This window comes from Carassius auratus, chromosome 23 (assembly GCF_003368295.1).
Source record: "Carassius auratus strain Wakin chromosome 23, ASM336829v1, whole genome shotgun sequence".
NCBI lineage: Eukaryota > Metazoa > Chordata > Actinopteri > Cypriniformes > Cyprinidae > Carassius > Carassius auratus.
This window is the reverse complement of record NC_039265.1, coordinates 5,141,834-5,159,539: the sequence shown is the minus strand read 5'-3', so window position 1 is coordinate 5,159,539 and position 17,706 is coordinate 5,141,834. Positions and strand designations below refer to the sequence as shown.

At 36.7% G+C, this 17,706-nt stretch overlaps 1 protein-coding gene across 2 annotated transcripts in view; it reads left to right on the top strand.

The window, feature by feature from the left end:
• The window catches only part of nkain4 (sodium/potassium transporting ATPase interacting 4), a 59,935-nt gene extending 42,260 nt beyond the window's left edge, over nt 1-17,675 (top strand). The window contains exons 5-7 of one of the 2 annotated variants that reach the window (XM_026199368.1): nt 6,319-6,379; nt 12,270-12,354; nt 15,475-17,675. In XM_026199368.1, the coding sequence (XP_026055153.1) occupies nt 6,319-6,379; nt 12,270-12,354; nt 15,475-15,484 (156 nt within the window). In that variant the 3' untranslated portion in view covers nt 15,485-17,675. The remainder of the gene's footprint in view (nt 1-6,318; nt 6,380-12,269; nt 12,355-15,474) is intronic. The other variant, XM_026199369.1, reaches the window with a different exon arrangement.
• Nucleotides 17,676-17,706: the final 31 nt, after the last annotated feature.

Genomic DNA, 17,706 nt, shown 5'->3' with positions numbered 1-17,706 from the left:
TGGCGGAAGAAATTAAATTAAATAATTTTTTTGCATTATCATTGCAGAAGAAATATTACTGTATTGAAGAAAAAATACTGTAATAGAATCTTGCATCTCAAATGTGATACTGTATCTTAATTGCTCTAAATCATTTTAAGTTAAGTATATAATTATTATAATTAGTAGTATTATGAATTCAGACTTCTTGACTATGTCTTGACTCACTGAAAAATAAAAATAAAAATACATTTGCTTCCAAAATAAGTCTTTGTTCGCATAATATATTTGTGTGTACTGTTTATTTATTATGTATATATAAATACACACACATGCATGTTTACATTTCAGATTTTTTTTTCATATATTAAATATATTTATCTATTATATCAATTAAATGAATATAAATATACACATGTAAATATTGAAAAAAATATATATATACTGTATGTATGTGTATTTATATACACAGTACACACACATATATTATGCAAACAAAAACTTTCATTTTGGATGCGATTAATAATAAATTGTTTGACAGCACTGATATTCACACTAACTAACCAACTAAACAAATTAATATATTTGGGAGTAATATGACTGGTGAAGTGGGCAACATTGGGAGAGAGGTTTGTCACCTGAGACAAATTGTTTTGTTGCTCAGGATTGAGAGAGCAAATGATAGAGCAAGTGAGTCGTGCCAGATGCTCTATAAACATTTCTGAGACGTGTGTGTGTGTGTGTGTGTGTGTGTGTGTGTGTGTAACTTCAGACTTTAAACTAGGTCACTATCAAAAAGACTTCTTCTCATGCTTCTGAGAATTTGATCACAGGAGGACAGTCAGAGAGTAGAGCAGGACACACACCTGAGATGACAAGTGAACAACTGAAAGAGTCATTAGCAGAGCTACATGTAAATCCCTCCCTCTGTGACAACTGAGAGGTGTGTGTGTGTGTGTGTGTGTGTGTGTGTGTGTGAGCACCATCTGCTTTCCTCATTAGTGTAACTCATGAGGGAGCTACCTGTGCGGAGAACTCATAAACATCGCCCTTCAGATGCGACCTATTCTTCTGTTTTTCATTCTTCAGCATCCTTCTTTCTGGGATTACACTTTTAACTCTCAATGACGGATTTATTTATTTGACCACTTTGGTCTGCCATGATTACCTTTCTTTAAATATCTGTGCACAAATGCAGTTATTTATTTACAGACTAGTTTGGCATGATTATATTATATTATATTATATTATATTATATTATATTATATTATATTATATTATATTATATTATATTATATTATATTATATTATATTATATTATATTATATTATATTATATTATATTATATTATATTATACATGTTGTCTATTTAATTTGAATTAATGTTTTTTACAAATGAATGTTCCAAAGTTAGTAATGGGATTGCAAATATGAATCAAATGAAAATAAATTTGTATAATATTTAGTTTGACAGTCAGTATATTTTGAAGGTTAAGCACATTCTTTAACTCACCATTCTTTTAAAGAAAAACAATAGTGGTGTCATATCTAGTATGCGTCTCAGTTTTCACTCAGTTTTCTGTTTTATCAGCATAGGTGGGTGGATGAGTTCATTCCTCTTCCATCTTTGTCTCTTGCTGTTTTCCCTCTTTTTTTTCTCATCTGACACCTCTTCCTCTCATATCTCAGTTGCTTCTCTGTTCAGTAAAGCACTGAAGTTAAGATAAGGCAGTTTCAGCTTCAGACAGAGAAGAATATCTAGTCAGGAAGGTATGGGAATTCATCACTTCCTTTCCCATCATGCTCTCTTCCCCAGGGAGAGAATATCTACTAGAGATTCAAAAAGTTTTTTGATGTTGTTGCAAAGTTTAGTATTGCATTGAGGCCACAAAGTAAAACTGACGCGGCATCATTTCAAAAGAAAACTGTCCAAAACAAAGTTTTTTTTACTATTTCTTTCAATTGACATTTATGAAATTGAATCACTATACTATTACTAATTACTGCTTTTTCTACTATTAATAAAAATAATAATAAATATTAATAAATTATTCTCTAGGTATTGGCATGAGATAGAGCTTCAAAATGGCACATTTTTAAACGTTTTACATATTAAGCAACAAGCAGTGTATGATATGAAATGTATGATTCCTGGGTGAAATCCTGCTCATTTTCCTTCAGCACCCAAACACACTTTAAAAAAAGGGTCACGTTCAAACTCTGCAGCGTTATCACAAATTCAGCTTGTTTTCCGCCGATCCGACTGTTGCTGAGTTCACGTCTGAGACCATGATTAAGAAAAGTTTCACTTCAAAGTGTCTCCCTTCGCTCCCTGCGGCGGTTTAATCACTTCTCATGTACACACAAATGTAAGTGGATTTCTGATTAGACGTGGCCAGCTGCAAACATCTGAGAGCGGTTTGTTTAGCCGCTCGGCAGCCATGACAGGTGGGATATATTTGCCTGGTATTTAATCTGAGATCTGGTGGGTGTGAAGTGCTGTACGTGTGTGTTGCAGCGAGAGCACTTTTGTGAAGTGTTGTTGAGAGTGCTCTGATTCAGATGTGATACGGCTGTGAAGGAGAGAGAGAGAGACTTCAGAAGTGTGTGTGTGTGTGTGTGTGTGTGTGTGTGTGTGTGTGCGCTGGACTCATTTCTGTCACTGCAGGGTGACTTTGGTACATAATTACCCTGTCAGACATCATGTTCATGTTCTGGGTCAAAACATTAGGTTTTTGTGATTTGTGTCCATCTTTCAGACATGTATTGACAGTTTTGGGTCTGTATTACCGCAGTCTCTCTTATTATTATTTTTTGCTCTCCCTCTGCTTCAGCCAGCTGACACAGAGGTAGATAACACTACTTGAGAGCAGATAAGAAATGGGAGTTGAGTTTTTGGACTGATGCTCCAGCTGGGGCTCACTTGTAAAGTACTACTAAACTTTACTTCTAAAGGAATACTTATTATGGAGATAATATAGCTACATTCTATACTAAAGTGTGAAGGGAAGGGAATATTTTTTTGACATAAAAAAAAAAACAATTATAATATATGTATATATTATAGTGTAAATTGAAATTAAATGCAATTAGCTGAACTTAATAATTTTTTGCAACAATTTAAGTCTTTGCCATCACTTTTTTATCAATTGAACTTCTTGAATTGTCTTCTTTCAAAAATAAAAAAATAAGTAAATCCTGACCCCAAACATTGGAACAGTAGATGATATTGTTACAAAAGACTTATATTTTGAAAAAAAAAATTTAACTTTTAACTTTTTAATTCATCAAAGAGTCCTGAAAAAATATAATACGTTCACATTTTTTTTTAAATAACTCATCTCTTTCTAACACTGATAATAAATCAACATATTCAACTGATTTCTGAAGGATCATGTGACACTGAAGATTGGAGCAATGATGCAAAAATTTTAGTTTCGCATCACAGGAATAAATTATATTTTAAAGTATCTTAAAATGAAAAACAGTGATTTTTTATTGTAATAATGTTAAATAATATGTATTCAGACTTCGAAGCTTCATTATGATAGTTTTGTTTCTATATGGCATAGAATTCATGCAAGCGCTCTCTCTCTCTCTCTCTCTCTCTCTCTCTCTCTGTTATCTGTGAAACTGAAATTCAGGCCTGTGATGTGATTTCTTCTTTATTTCCAGGGGAACTCAAACTCGAGCATGATTTCGGTGTGTAGTACCAGAGCCCAGATCAGACAGACGTTGGGATGACAGAAGCAGGTCGTGCGCACAGAGCCGCGTTTGATCTGTCAGTCATACCCACACAACGTCTCTCACTCTTTCTGAAGCAGAGAATTGGTCATAATTCACATCCAATGCCGTACACACAGCTAAGATTCATCACAAACAACTGTTTTTAATTACAGACAATTAATAGTCAATTTCCAAATTTATATTGTGGTCATATATATATATATATGGTTATCATCCTGAGAAAAGTAGTATATAAAAATAACACTTTTTTTTCCCTTAAGTTTGGCAATATTTTAAAGAATTTTGATATTGGCTGAATTTCCAGGCAAAACAAAATTAGCCACAAATATTTTACCAAGTTGATTTTCTTTTATATTACCGTTTTAATGAGTCTTAAGAATTATTTCTTAAGGCAGATTCCTCAATGATTACGGAAAACAATTTTGAGATACTTCTATTCATATTAAAGGCATTACAGAGGCTAGACTGAGAGATTGAAATCTGAATTAGCTGGCATGAGAAACACCCTGAGGGAGATGGAGGCCACTGACCCAGAAACCTTGTCTCTCTACAGCAGCTTTACCCTTTGACCTGACTGATCCGTCCATGAAACACAGCCCGAATACCGTTCACTCAACCTCTCAGGAGGAGAGAGAACAGGTTAAATCTGCATCACTTTGTACCGCTTCACCAGAGGGGTGAAAGAAACTCAGAAGAGGAAGGCCTGAAACAGAGGGTCCCTGCTTTAAGACTTTGACTTTTGAATAGCTTATGTTTTTTAATGAGCATAATTAGCGTGATATCAAGTGTTGCACTGGATCTGAGCTGCGAGTGGTCAGATCTCTTCGTCTGAGATGCCCTGAGCAAGAATTCATTTTGAATTTAATACATTTAGGTTACGTCTGTCTCATGATCGCAGAGTAAGAGCGCTCTTCAACAAAGGATTTAATATTTAGAGCGGGATAATAAATAGCCTGTTCTGCTGTGTGATGTAGTCTGTATGGAACAAGGGAAAATGTACAGTAAGCCAGTTATTATCACAATAGAAAATGATCAGAGCCCTGAGCAATGCATATTTATAAAATTCATGTTTTTTTTAAAGAAATTAGTTTTATTGAGCAAGGATGTATTAAATTGTTTATCAAAATTATATTTAATGTTACAAAACTTTTTGTATTTCAAATAAATGCTGTTCTTTTAAACTTTATATCAATCAAAGAATCCTGATTTTTTTTTTTATCATAGTTTCCACAAAAAAATAATAAGTAGCAAACCTGTTTTTAACGACAGTAATAATAATCAGAAATGTTTCTTGGGCAGCATATCAGAATGATTTCTGAAGATCATGTGACACTGAAGACTGGAGTAATGATGCTGAAAATACATCTTTGATCACAGGAATAAATTACATTTAAAAACATATTCAAATAGAAAACACTTATTTAAAATTTAAAAATATAACTGTTTTATTACTGGCTAAAAAATGACTTCCACAGCCTTTAGCCTACACATGGCAACCTGGAGCAACAGATTCAAGATGAATATAACATACTAGTCTGGTTGATGACATTTCGTCTGATGCAGTTGGTATTTCACAACTCCTTCAGTCTAATAGATGCTGATTGGAGGTCTGAACTGCAATGCAATTGTGTGTTACACCTGCAATGTGGCGTTTAGTTTGATCACAGCCTCTCACAGGCCTCATAGACTGTCATTTAGGCATTGCATTTTTTTCAGTATCCATTTCTCTCTCTCTCTCTCTCTGTCTCTCTCTCTTTCTCTCATATAGATATATATCTCTTTCTCTCTTTCTCTAGTTCATATGCAGACACACAGCATTTTTTTTTTCTTTTCAGGGTAGGTGCACGTGGGCAGTCTGCCCAATAACAGATTAATTGGTTTGGAATAGTGCCACTCTCTGGGACTTGAGTTTGCCCTGTGTGTGTTTTCATACAGTGCTGTGCCATCTGCCTCTGTGGCACTGCCATGCACATCAATATGCCCGTCATTCACACACACACACCCATCCCGTGTTCACTTGGCACAGGACTTTGTCAAACTCTCTCTAACATCTCTTTGAGTAATGCATTATTGGCCATGTGTTTCTCATAATGAATGGTTTATTAGATGTGCCTGCTATTCCTGCTGCACACACTTATGGTTAGGGATTTCAACAAACCCCTAATGCTGAGTATTAAACTTCGGTGAGTAACTAATCCCACACATGAATGATGCATCAAATCATTTTCATTTGCATATGCATTTATTCATTTAGTGGATGTTTTTATTGAAAATAACACCACAAGCAATTCTTAACTTGTTGGACAATATATAATAAACTTGTGGAAACATAATCTCCTTCGTAGGGGTTGGGTCTCTGAACTTGGGCCAGTAGGCAACGCTCTCGTAATTACCCGAAACACATAACAGCACCCTGGCGACCACCCACATCACACCTAGAATCACAGGGTATTTTTGTCCAGGCAATCACAGGAATACAAAAAAATCTAGCTACAGAATAATGATGTACTGACGTAAGGTGTCGAAAGGGAAATGTGCAAAGGTGTGTCTGTCTCTGTGGATACACTGACGGGTTTGTGTTTGTCTCCTCAGCTGCTGGGTTTCGTCTACGCCTGCTACGTCATCAGTGTCATCACCGAGGAGGAGGACAGCTGTGAGTATCTTCTCTGATCTCCTATCGTGTCTGTCCGTCTGGTTGGCAGTAGTTCTGCTGGTGTGGAGGGCTGATGTCTATCTGCTCAGGTCAAAATGTGTGTGTGTGTTTGCGTGTGTGAGATAAGAGAAAAATAAAAGTCTGTCCAAACAACACATTCCCCTTCCCCTGTTTATGTGTCCAAAACAGACACTATCAGTTTTATTAAAGAAATGTCTGTCTGATTGTAGTCTTACATAAACATTCAGGAGAGGATGGCTCTGTGTCCTTCTAGCTTTGCTTTGTGAGAATGTTTCTAAACTTTCTAAAATGATCAGTGTTGAAGAATCTGAAATATGGATGTAAAACACATTTTTTGATCCATGTGCGGAGGAGCACACTTCTCTCATACTTTGTGAGAAACGCTGTATTACCCAACTCAGTTTGTAAAATTGTGTTTTTGTAAGTGTGTCTAAAAGTTTAAGTGGATTTCGTATTGCAAGCACTTTTTTGCTACAAATACACATTTAACTTGCATTTTGTTAAAACTTCAAAAACACACCTATACATCTAATTTATTATTGCTTTAATATGAAATGAACACTAGTAATAGATTACGGGTTTATGACCTATACTGCATCCAGTCACCTTGGACAATCAAAATATTCTGGCTTCACTTTTCAAGATTTGTACTATGCTATGTCTTCAAAACACTTTTACCATAGTGCATGATTGGCACCAAATATATTTGTATATTTGCATTGTTTAACCAGCTCCATATAGTAAACTTGCTCTGTAGTGCACCTGGTACAGCGTTGCCTTTGAGATTTGGGGGTCCTGTGAAACACCAGATATAATCAAATAAAAAAAGAATAAAAATATAATAAAAAAGCTGAAAGACTTGAAGAAGCAAACTAAAATGGCATGTTTGCAACAGCACGTGTTTTTATATTAAAGCTGCAGTCGGTAACTTTTGACGCTCTAGCGGTTAATAAACAGAACTGCTTGCGTCTTGCGGAAGAACATCGTAGCCGGAACTACTTCTCTCTGTTTATGTCTATGAAGAATCACAAAGGTACTGGGTTACTCCGCCGCGGTACCCCCGAAGCAATCTAAAATAGTCCGAATATAAACACTTATTATAGGTGCACCCTAGTGATTCAGGACAAGCTAAAAACACGGTTAGGAAAATGGATTCATGGTGTACTCGCTTATTATATACATTTTTCTACATTTTGAACACAAACAAAGTTACGGACCGCAGCTCTGATTGGTTGTTTCTTACCAGGAGCGATGGATTTTCTGCAAATGGCAATAGGACGACTGGGAGGAGCCAGAGGAGCTTGATTTTTTCACAGATTATCTGTCTCATATTCTACTGTCAGGACATAATGACAGGTTTAACAAATATGTAAAAAATATATTTTTACAAAGGTCCCCTTCAGCACCTTTAAAGTGCATGCTGTTTTTTTATTATTATTATTTTTTTTTTTTTGCAATATCAGTTAGGTTTAAGCTTTCTTATTTGGTACGTTATATCCAAATGTGATAGAGACGTGATTAACATTTTAGTGGCACTGGACATTTCATTTAAAAACTGCTGTGATGCATACAACAACCAGCAGAATAAAATTGCCCAGATTCATCAGAGAGAAAGCACTTTTGGCGCCACTCACTCATGAATGCATGCCATGAAACATGCAAGAAGCAACCTAGTATTATTTTTCAGAAATATCACCCCAGGCACATTTTTTTCCAGTGAAGCCTGGGTTGTGTGTTAGTGTGGGAAATGTCTGTGTCTGTGTATAACACTCTTGGAAGATGCCAGTAGCAGCAAATATTGGAGTATGCCAGATAAATCTGATAAACAACCCGATTAGAGTTTGCCAGGTGAAGAAAGTGCATTCCAGTGTTGTACAGATACTGTTAGCAGAGATAGGTGTGCTCTTTTCTTTTGGAGCACTTGCTTCTTTGGAATTTTGTTCCTTCACATCAGTTTTCAAAATATTGTTCACAGTGCATATATACAGCAATTATGGGCTCTCGGCAGAATAGAAGTGGGGGAGGACCAGAGTGAAGCCCAGGGGATGAGATAAGGCACTGCCATGTTTGGAAGGGCCCAACACCAGCCCTCAGCTGACTATTAATGTTTTCCCCACTCCCAAAAAAGTAGTCAATACCGTTCTTTCATTTACCACCGCTGAACATTCCCTGGAGGAATGTTGTCTCCTGGATAAGAAGGATTAGACTGCAGACAGTTGGTGAACTTTTTATCCTCCACTTTCAATTCTTGTTTGCTTTTGTTTTCCAGTGACCTTTGAGCATCATCACTCATCAAGAACAGGCGGTTTGTCTTTTTGTATTTTATCGTGCACATGTGTGAACTCTGTATGCATGCTCTGTACAAATTTACCAACATCAAAGTGATTAAAAGTACACCGAGGAAAGTTTTATTGCGCCGAGGTTGCTTCATAGCCCAGGAGGTTTAAAGAGCGCATGAAATCAAAACGTCCGTTTGGTGGCTTTCATGCCTGTTAGTTTTGAGGACATCTGCATGCTAGTGCACTGCTAAAAGTTGGCAAAATAAACTTTTAACACATTGAAGCATTTGGAAATTATAAAGTTTCTCTTCTAAACTGAAGATATATAAAGACACGGTCTTAAATTTTTGTCCAATTAAATGCTCTCTAGAATGAGAGCACCCTTAAACTGATCAGGAATAGCGTAGTCGCGCTAATGAAAATATGGAAAAGTAACTTACAGTAGCTACATTTTCAGCACTTGTTTATTAAAGGGATAATTCACCCAAAAAAGAAAATACTGTCATTAATTGTTAATTGTTAATCGTTTTTGCAACCCATACAGCAAACTAGACTGCGCTGTACTAAAATGTTAAATCTGTCACATATGAAGTTTTGGGAAGTCAATTTGTTCATTGTTGGTTCATATAAATCATTTGATTCAAAAGAAGCGAAAATCTTTTAGTGTATAAAAAATAACATTAATTCTATTACAATAAGTGTGCAGCATAATATTATGTTAATTAATATTATTTTTTTATTTTTTTTATAATTATAGTTTCAACAAGTTATGCTAATATTTTTTAAGCAGTAGTTGAGACGCTTCACATTGCCAAATTGCCATTTCACAGCTTCCCAAGCATTATTTTGGTGTGAAGGCAATGACTGGAAAGTGTTCGAAAGAGTCTTGTGTGGTTCTTCTGCAGATCTGTGGCTTAAACTGCAGACCTTCAAAGCACCAACTTCACCTCAGATGCTGTACTTCTCCTAAAATATGCATTTTAGGTATCTAAGGGAGATGATTGTTGACTTGACTAAGTTCAAATTTGCAGGCTAACACACTTTTTCCTTTCCTCATGCTGAATTGCCATTGGACATACAGAGATGAGTGTGTGTGTGTGTGTGTGTGTGTAAGCAGCCCAGTGAGTCTGTTTTCTATCATGCAAAGCTGTGTGTGGTTCATTTACACGCTCATTTGAAGTGGAGGATTTAATTTTCTCGCCTCTGAAGTTTCTCACTCACTCTCTGTCTGTCTGTCTGTCTGTCTCTCTCTCTCTCTCTCTCTCTCTCCCTCTCTCTCTACAGGCGATTTGAATAATAATGTATCAGGCTTCATTTTTCTCCATGGATTCTTCTTCTGCCTTGTCCCTTGCCCTTCCTTCTCATCTCACTCGCTCTTTCTTTGTGTTTTAAATGACTTGCGTCCATGATTAGTTTGTAGTCGCAGTCCCACTGTTGTCGCTGGCTCATTAAAAGCAGCAGTCACTCTGCTGCGGTGTGAATCTAATCTAATCACAGTCCTACTGCCAGCTCTAGGGATGCGTGGGCTCTTGAGCACTGATCTAAGCCCGGATCCTCTCTCAGACCTGCCTTTACCAAAAGAAAACGCAAACCTGGCTTCACATCAGAGCAGGAACAGGAGAGAGAGTATGTGTGTGGGACCTCGAGTGTCTGGTTGGTTATCAGTGCTGAGCAGATTCCTATGCAGGCTTTTTATGAAAGTGGGTCAAAATAGTGTAGAGCTGAATGTTAGCATGTGCGCTTCCCAAATGTATGTGTGTGACATAATGCAGGGTATAGAGAGAGAGAGACAGGGGCATCAGAGAGACACAGACACATATCGTATAGAGTCAAAGAGAATTGTTTATGTGAATTCAAGTCGTTTCATTTGTGTGAGATGCATGTGTTTTCTACCTGTAATGCAATGCCAAGCTAACACGGTTTAAACTCCTACTATATGCTGTACTGTATATTAAATTAAATTACATGAATGCATTTAGCAGACACTTTTATCCAAAGCAACTTACAGTGCAGTCAGGTTGGGAATCGAACCCACAACCCTGCGCTGCTAACACAATGCTCTGTCTTTTGCAAAGAAAATTAAGCAGCATAAGTGTTTTCAACATTGATGATAATAAATGTTTCTTGAGCAGCAAATCATCATATCAGAATGATTTCTGAAGAATCATGTGACACTGAAGACTGGAGTAAAAACATAAACACTGTGTTTAATTTAACCGTTAGCAAATAATTATAAGATTTCATGTTCCATATCATTTTATACAAACTAGTTTTAATAAATAAGTGTTTCTTAGTTTTATTTATATCTTAATTTGGGTTTCAAAGATTAACCGATGCCTTATGAGATTGGAAAGACATGAACACGCTGCCAGAATTTCATTTATGGGTGAACCAACCCTTCAAACAAGTCTTAAAGTATGAAGTACGTGTGAAGTTTTCCAGTTGCTCACATTAGTAGGAATAACTTCTGCCTTCCCAGCATTCCTCGCACAGCAGCCGCTCACGGTCTCTGGAGCTCCACGGATCCTGCAGACACTAATGACACATTATGAGCTCAAAGCCTGTCGTTTGTGATAAACAAACCAGCCCTGCTTATTTTCCAACCTGCTGTATGTTTAATGTGCGTAAACATGGAGGTGAAATTGCTCTTGAGATTGCCGTCTGTTGCGGTTTTATGGATTTGTGCTTTCACAGCTAAAACACATGTTCACTTACAGCAGATCCCAGTTCACCTACTATGCAAGTATGCACTAAAATGCATGCTTATCAAAGTGCCTTTGATAACTGAGCCATTATATTAGTGTATAGTATTTTTTTTTTTGTATGGACAAGAATGGCCATTTGTGTTCAGAAAGTCAGTCATGTGGGATCAGAATGAATAAAGTTGAATACAAGATGACAATTGTAATTTATGATTAAACAACCTCTTTAACTCACAAGCTTCATAGTGCAATGGCTTGATGCATATTTCAAAACTCCCAGCAGAAATCATACACGATTTGGATGCATTGGCACACTATTTTGCTTTGGGGCTCATTCTAATCTCACATACTTATTTGTATTTATATTTTAAATAGGTGCTATTTGAATTGGGACGCGGGGTGATCTCTCCCTCTTTTTTTGCTGTATTTAAATTAGGAATGAGAGTGTGTGTGTCTGTATTCTCTGTGTGGAGTCTAGCACTGTATGAGGCCAGACATCTGATAATGAAAATCACTCATTCAGAAACCTGTTATTTATTCCTCTGTCTCTCAATCTGTGTGTGTGTGTGTGTGTGAGAGAGAGAGAGGGAGGAAAAAACTTAATGTACTTAAATTTTAGTCAAACTTAGATGAATGTGTGTGTGTAAGAGTTATATCATATTACATTTCATATGCACACACAGTTCATTGTTAATAATTGTCTGATTTGTGTAATGTGAAGTGTCTCAGTATATTCCAGCGTTAATTTTCACATTTCTGTCATGCATTATGTCTGTTAGTGGTTTTTACATAGCGATTATCATTTCATGTTTCATTTGTTCTCTTCATGGCTCGTTGTCCTGTTTCATTTCTTTCATTCTTTAATTTCATCTTTTGTTTGGTTTTCAGTTGATTTTATTGGTGGATTTGAGCCATTCCCTCTCTACCATGTCAATGAGAAACCATCTCATCTTCTGTTAAAGCCTGTGCCTCAGTAAGTACCTGTGTGTGTGTGTGTGTGTGTGTGTGTGTGTGTGTGTGTGTGTGTGTGTGTGTGTGTGTGTGTGTGTGTGTGGGAAAAATGCAGTAAATATACCACATGTGCACAAAATCTGGCGAAACCTCTTATTGAGGACATTTAATCCGTTTGAAAATTGTTACATAAATGATGTAAAATATGTAAGGAATAATTGACAATGGGCTGTTGAATTATTAATTTTGTGGCAAAAACAAAGAAATAATTAGTTTGCTTTATGTGTTGCTTTATTTGCTTTGTCAGTGTTGTTGTGGGATTTGGTCATCTTGCTGTTTTAGGCCGTAAAGGATCTTTGAAATAACCAAAATCATTTTGGCAAAGTGAAGTGAAATCAAGATCCGATCCTTGAAGCTGACTGCATGCCGCAGAACATTCGTCAGCCAATCAGATTCAAGCACTCATGTAGTATAAAAGTATTACAAATTTAAATAATTATAGTAATTATTCAGAGTTTTTAATTAGTAGGTTTAATTTACAGCTGTAATAAAACCAATTTAGGCGTCTATTTTATGTCCCTATTTAAAAGTAAAATGTGTGCATGAATGTGAATCCTATCTGTGTGTGCGAGTTAAGTAAAATAGATCCTCTTACACTTGTCCCTGCTTGCCCCTTATCTGAAGCATTAATTAAAGTTTGTTTTCTTTTAATTAGTGTAAGTTCTTCATTAGTGCATTCATTAAGCTTCTGAACTCGTCCAGTGAGGGATTAGTCAAACAGTGGGAAGCTCAGTCAAACACTAAAGGAGCTTTTATATCAGCTAGGACATATAAATGTTTGTTAGTTTAACATGGAGAAAGTGCCAGTGTGTTGATATGCTTCCAGCGCAGTCTCATTTTTAACACGAGACCTATGCCAGCACTTTTATTGTATATGCACTGCAGAGGCTTTTTAAGTTCAAATCTCGTTTTAAAGGCTGGCAGCCGGAAGCGGCGCAAAGTTTGTCCAACTTTCCTCGCTTTTATCATTAGTTAAGTGCCAACTAGACTATTAGCATCTTCCTGAGAATAATAGTCTGCGCTGCTTTCTGTGGCTGGATGAGCCAGGCTGCTGAAAACTGAACGGGTTATTGACGTGTAAATGTGTCCGGCCATGTATTAAACTTACTAGAAAAGTTTTGTTCAGAATAACTTATAATTGTGATTTAGTTTCAATAATACATTGGTATTCTGGGGAAGCTGTTTTCATTTGAGACTGCATGTTCTTTCATGCACTGAACATTAATAAAGAAGATCAAAGACGCGTATTATAGTAAAAAGATTTCTTAAAGCATTGAATCAAACCAAACTAGCTTTAAGATGGATCATGACATCACGACATTATAAACAGGAATGAATTTCTCATCCCATGAATCACTGTGAATCATATCAGTCAGGGCTTTATGAGTTGAGAAGAGCTAATAATTGAATTGATTAAGCACTGCATTAATGTGTGAATCTGGGAAGGCAGTGTACACTGTATTTAGATTCAAATGAATGTTGCAATAGTAAAAAACAGCGTTTCATCAGTGTTCTGTCAAAATAAAAGCTTGAGAATTGATAAGATGCAGTATATGACTGAATAATCACAATAAGGTTTTTGACCAAGTTGTATAGCCATATAGGTAAATGCATAAACATGCATATAAATACATTTAAGATACTGTAGAAGTAATCAAAAAAATAATAATGTTTACTTGCATGTCATTTGATCATCAGCCGATATCAGAGATCTGTGAACATGCAATGTTAAATCATTGAAATATTAGCTTTGACAAAAAGGGGGGGGGGGTAGTTTGGGAAATGTGTAGGGAAATATAAACACAAGGATGCTAGGTTATCTGTGTAAATGTCTAGAGAAGAAAAAATTATAATATAAAACAATACTGTTTCATTGGGCTTTCTAAAGACTGGTTGGAAATCATGAGATTAGCCTTAATTTACGTAGTCATTTTTATTTGTAATATTTTTTTATTCTAAACAAACAATCAGCCAATACAACAGTAAATGGAAAACAACAGAACAAACAAAAAAAGCCTTTAAAAATAAATATATCGATAACAATGTAATTACATAAATATATTAATTAAAAAATAAACTATTGTATTATTTTAAGATAGTTTTATCTTTCTCTTAAGCATTATACATACATTATACCTTTTCTTAGCTGACTTCAGTCACAGTTTAGTGACTACTGAAGTCTTTGGGATTGTGTGTGTGTGTGTGTGTGTGTTCTTGTGGATTTATCAACCAGTCAGTGGGTCAGGATGTCATTTTCCTGTGGCTCCGGAGTGATTTGTCACATGACAGTTATGGCTCAGGTGATTGGCTGAAAGACATTACCTCCGAACCGTGAAGTGCCCTCAAGCAGAGACAGCAACACGGGGGTCACATGCTTCCAGGGGACCTTTTGAGCAACAGCCATTGTTATTAATGTAAATGCTCGAGGTATTATAGACCTACTTGCGTTTAACTCCAGAGAAGAAAGTTCTGACAGAGGGACAAGCCTGTTCATCTCATGTAGAGGGGGACTATAAATCCCTCTGTAAATGCTTTTATGACAGAAAGGGTCTTGATCTCCTTCTGCCTGCTGCAATATACCCTCGATCTTACAGTATGAGATTTATCGTGGTTTTGATGTGGGAAATTTGGATCAGTGGAGTGGTTCCTCCGAGACAGGTCCTGGCCTCGTTTCAATAAGCCTTAAATTATGCAAACTCTGTAATGAGTGTGTGCAGAAGAAGCCTTTTCAATATGTGTACATGGAGGTGCTAAACACATTATATTTGCCCCAGGGACATTTTTCATGACAGTTTAATCAGACTAGTTGCAAATGAGCAAAGTACTTGTCCTGTCTCTAGATACACAAGCGTTTCACCATCACAGGGAGTTTAATAAATCACCAAGCAGGTGTGTGTTTGTGTGTGTGTGCACATGCACAAGTAAATCTGAACATGTAGTACTGTAATTAGAGGTAGATTGAAAGTGGATTTTACTAATACCAATATTTCAGGTGGGAAAACAGGCCAATATCAGTGCCAAAGTGATCTGTTAGGCTGATATACTGGTTGACTCTAATAACATTTCTCTATGTGTTTTTCAGGTCTTCGTAAATGAAAGTGTGTTGTGAAGAAGAGGCGCTCTGCCCATTCCTCCTCTCTGCTCCTCACCTCCCGCCTCTCCTCTGTTTAAAACGCTACCTAATCGTCCCTAAATCAGCCATTTCTGGAGAACTGGACAAAACCCAGCTGCTCCATCAGACGCTCCGGCACATCGCTCCAGCTGCCTCATTTAGACGCTCTTACAAGTGGATGTAAAACATATCGAAACAAAAAGACCCATTATTTTGTTGGTGTGGTGTGTGGTCCATGCGTTTGAGTTATTCAAGAGGAGGTCAGATGTTGAGGTTCAGCAGTTCCAGCTCTGTGTTTGTGTGTGTGCAGGAGGGCCAAATATAATGTGTTTAGGATCTGCACAGTCAGACCGAGCAGGGAGCAGAGAGGAGGAAAACATAAAAAAACAACAACAAATTGACCCGTGGCAGTCAAAAATAGAAGCAAAGGAAGTGTAAAATATAAATACAAGAAACAATTAGAGCTCTTTTGTGTCATAGTTTGATGTACCATTCTCATAATTCACTGTAAAATTCAGTTTTAGTCTTTTTTGTTTTGCTTTAAGACTTGATTTATATGCAGTGAACCCTCAATCGCTGTATTTAGACACTTAAATCACATGAAACAATGTATAATAGTTATTCAGTTGTCTGGCTGATTTGTTTTCAGATGCTTATTAATTGATTTGCATCTAATGCAATTGCATTTTTGGGGATACTGTGCATGTTGTCTGTGTTTTTAATGTTAATAATCCTCATTTATTGCACAGTGTGTTTGCATCAGCCTTTAGATCGAACAGAAACTAGTTTTGGCCTTCCTCTGGTAGTCACTGGCAGTACACTTATTACATAACCTCAGTTGGTATTATAACAGGACTGGCTGATGTTACGAAACAGAAAACGGTTCTTTCATCTGAATGGTGCTTTTGTGATCAAATATTAGTTTGTGAACAAATCGTCAGCATGTCTTTCTGTGAATATGAGTAGCGGTTGAGTGGCTGTCAATGTCTTTCACTGTAGATGCAGAGCTACTGTAGCTGTTTACTGGAAACATAAACCTCAAAGCACAAATGACTGACCTGACATGTATCATAGTGTGTGTGACATGTTTTGAAGAGAGGGACTGTGTATTTCTTTCCAAACTGAGATGTGAAGGCCAAAGGTCAGTACTTTCATTGTCTGATAGTTGCTTGTTATCCCAGATGTTTCATATCACGAGACTTGTGTACTGTATGGGCAGCATTTTGGGTGCTCGTGGCCTGGATGTTGCTATTGCTTTTAAGTCTTTCTTATTCCGTTTGAAATGCCAAAAGGTGAACTTTTGAAAAATGCTCATGTTGCTCATTTTCCAATGAAAGAAAGCGCCATAAAAGTGGTCACTCTTAGCAATAAAGGTTCTGTATTGGCATCTGGGGTTCCATGAAGAGTTCCATGGAACCTTTTGTGTAATAGATATTGTTCTGTACTAAGAAAAAAAAAGGTTCTTTAAAGAACTGTTCTGTTTTTACGTCAACCCCCTTTTGACACCTTTATTTTTAAGATTGCATATGACTACTGTATCTTCAAAGTCATCTGAAGTCCTGTATTAGCTTTGTGCTTTTGTTGTTGGAAAAGAGCAGCTTGAACATTCTACAGAACATCTTCTTTTGTGCTCCTCAGAAGTAAGTAAATCAGCAGTTTTGCATCAACATAAGGGTGAGTGAATGATGAATAATTAGATGAACTTATCCTTTAAATGTTGGAGTTTGGGGAGGCCTTATCAATTAGCAATGAACTAAATGTCATAAACTACCGTTTTCAGCTTAATAACGACTTACAGTTATCTTGTTCAACGTTGTTGGATCCTCATAATGGTCATGGATCTGTCCTGCCCCCTAGTGTTCAATGTCTTTCTGTACAAGACAACTCGAGTGTATGGACCAGGAAAACTGCCTTTTCTACCCCTCTCTTTTGTATTTGTAGAGTTTAGGATCTTCAGCATACTCCAGCAATGGTAGTCTGCTGCAGAAGTGTTATAAGGAGAAACAGAACGACACCTCTCCCCTCATCTCTTTTTACAGGTGTTTTTGTCTCTCTATTCTGTGTTTGGTCTCTTCTCCATAGTTCTTTATTGACTGCCTGTCCATCGACACGTTTGCTGACCAGAGTGTAAATAGATGTTTGTTAATAAAAGTATGCTTTTCATCTACTGACTACATGTCTTGTTTGTGTTACACCCTCTTT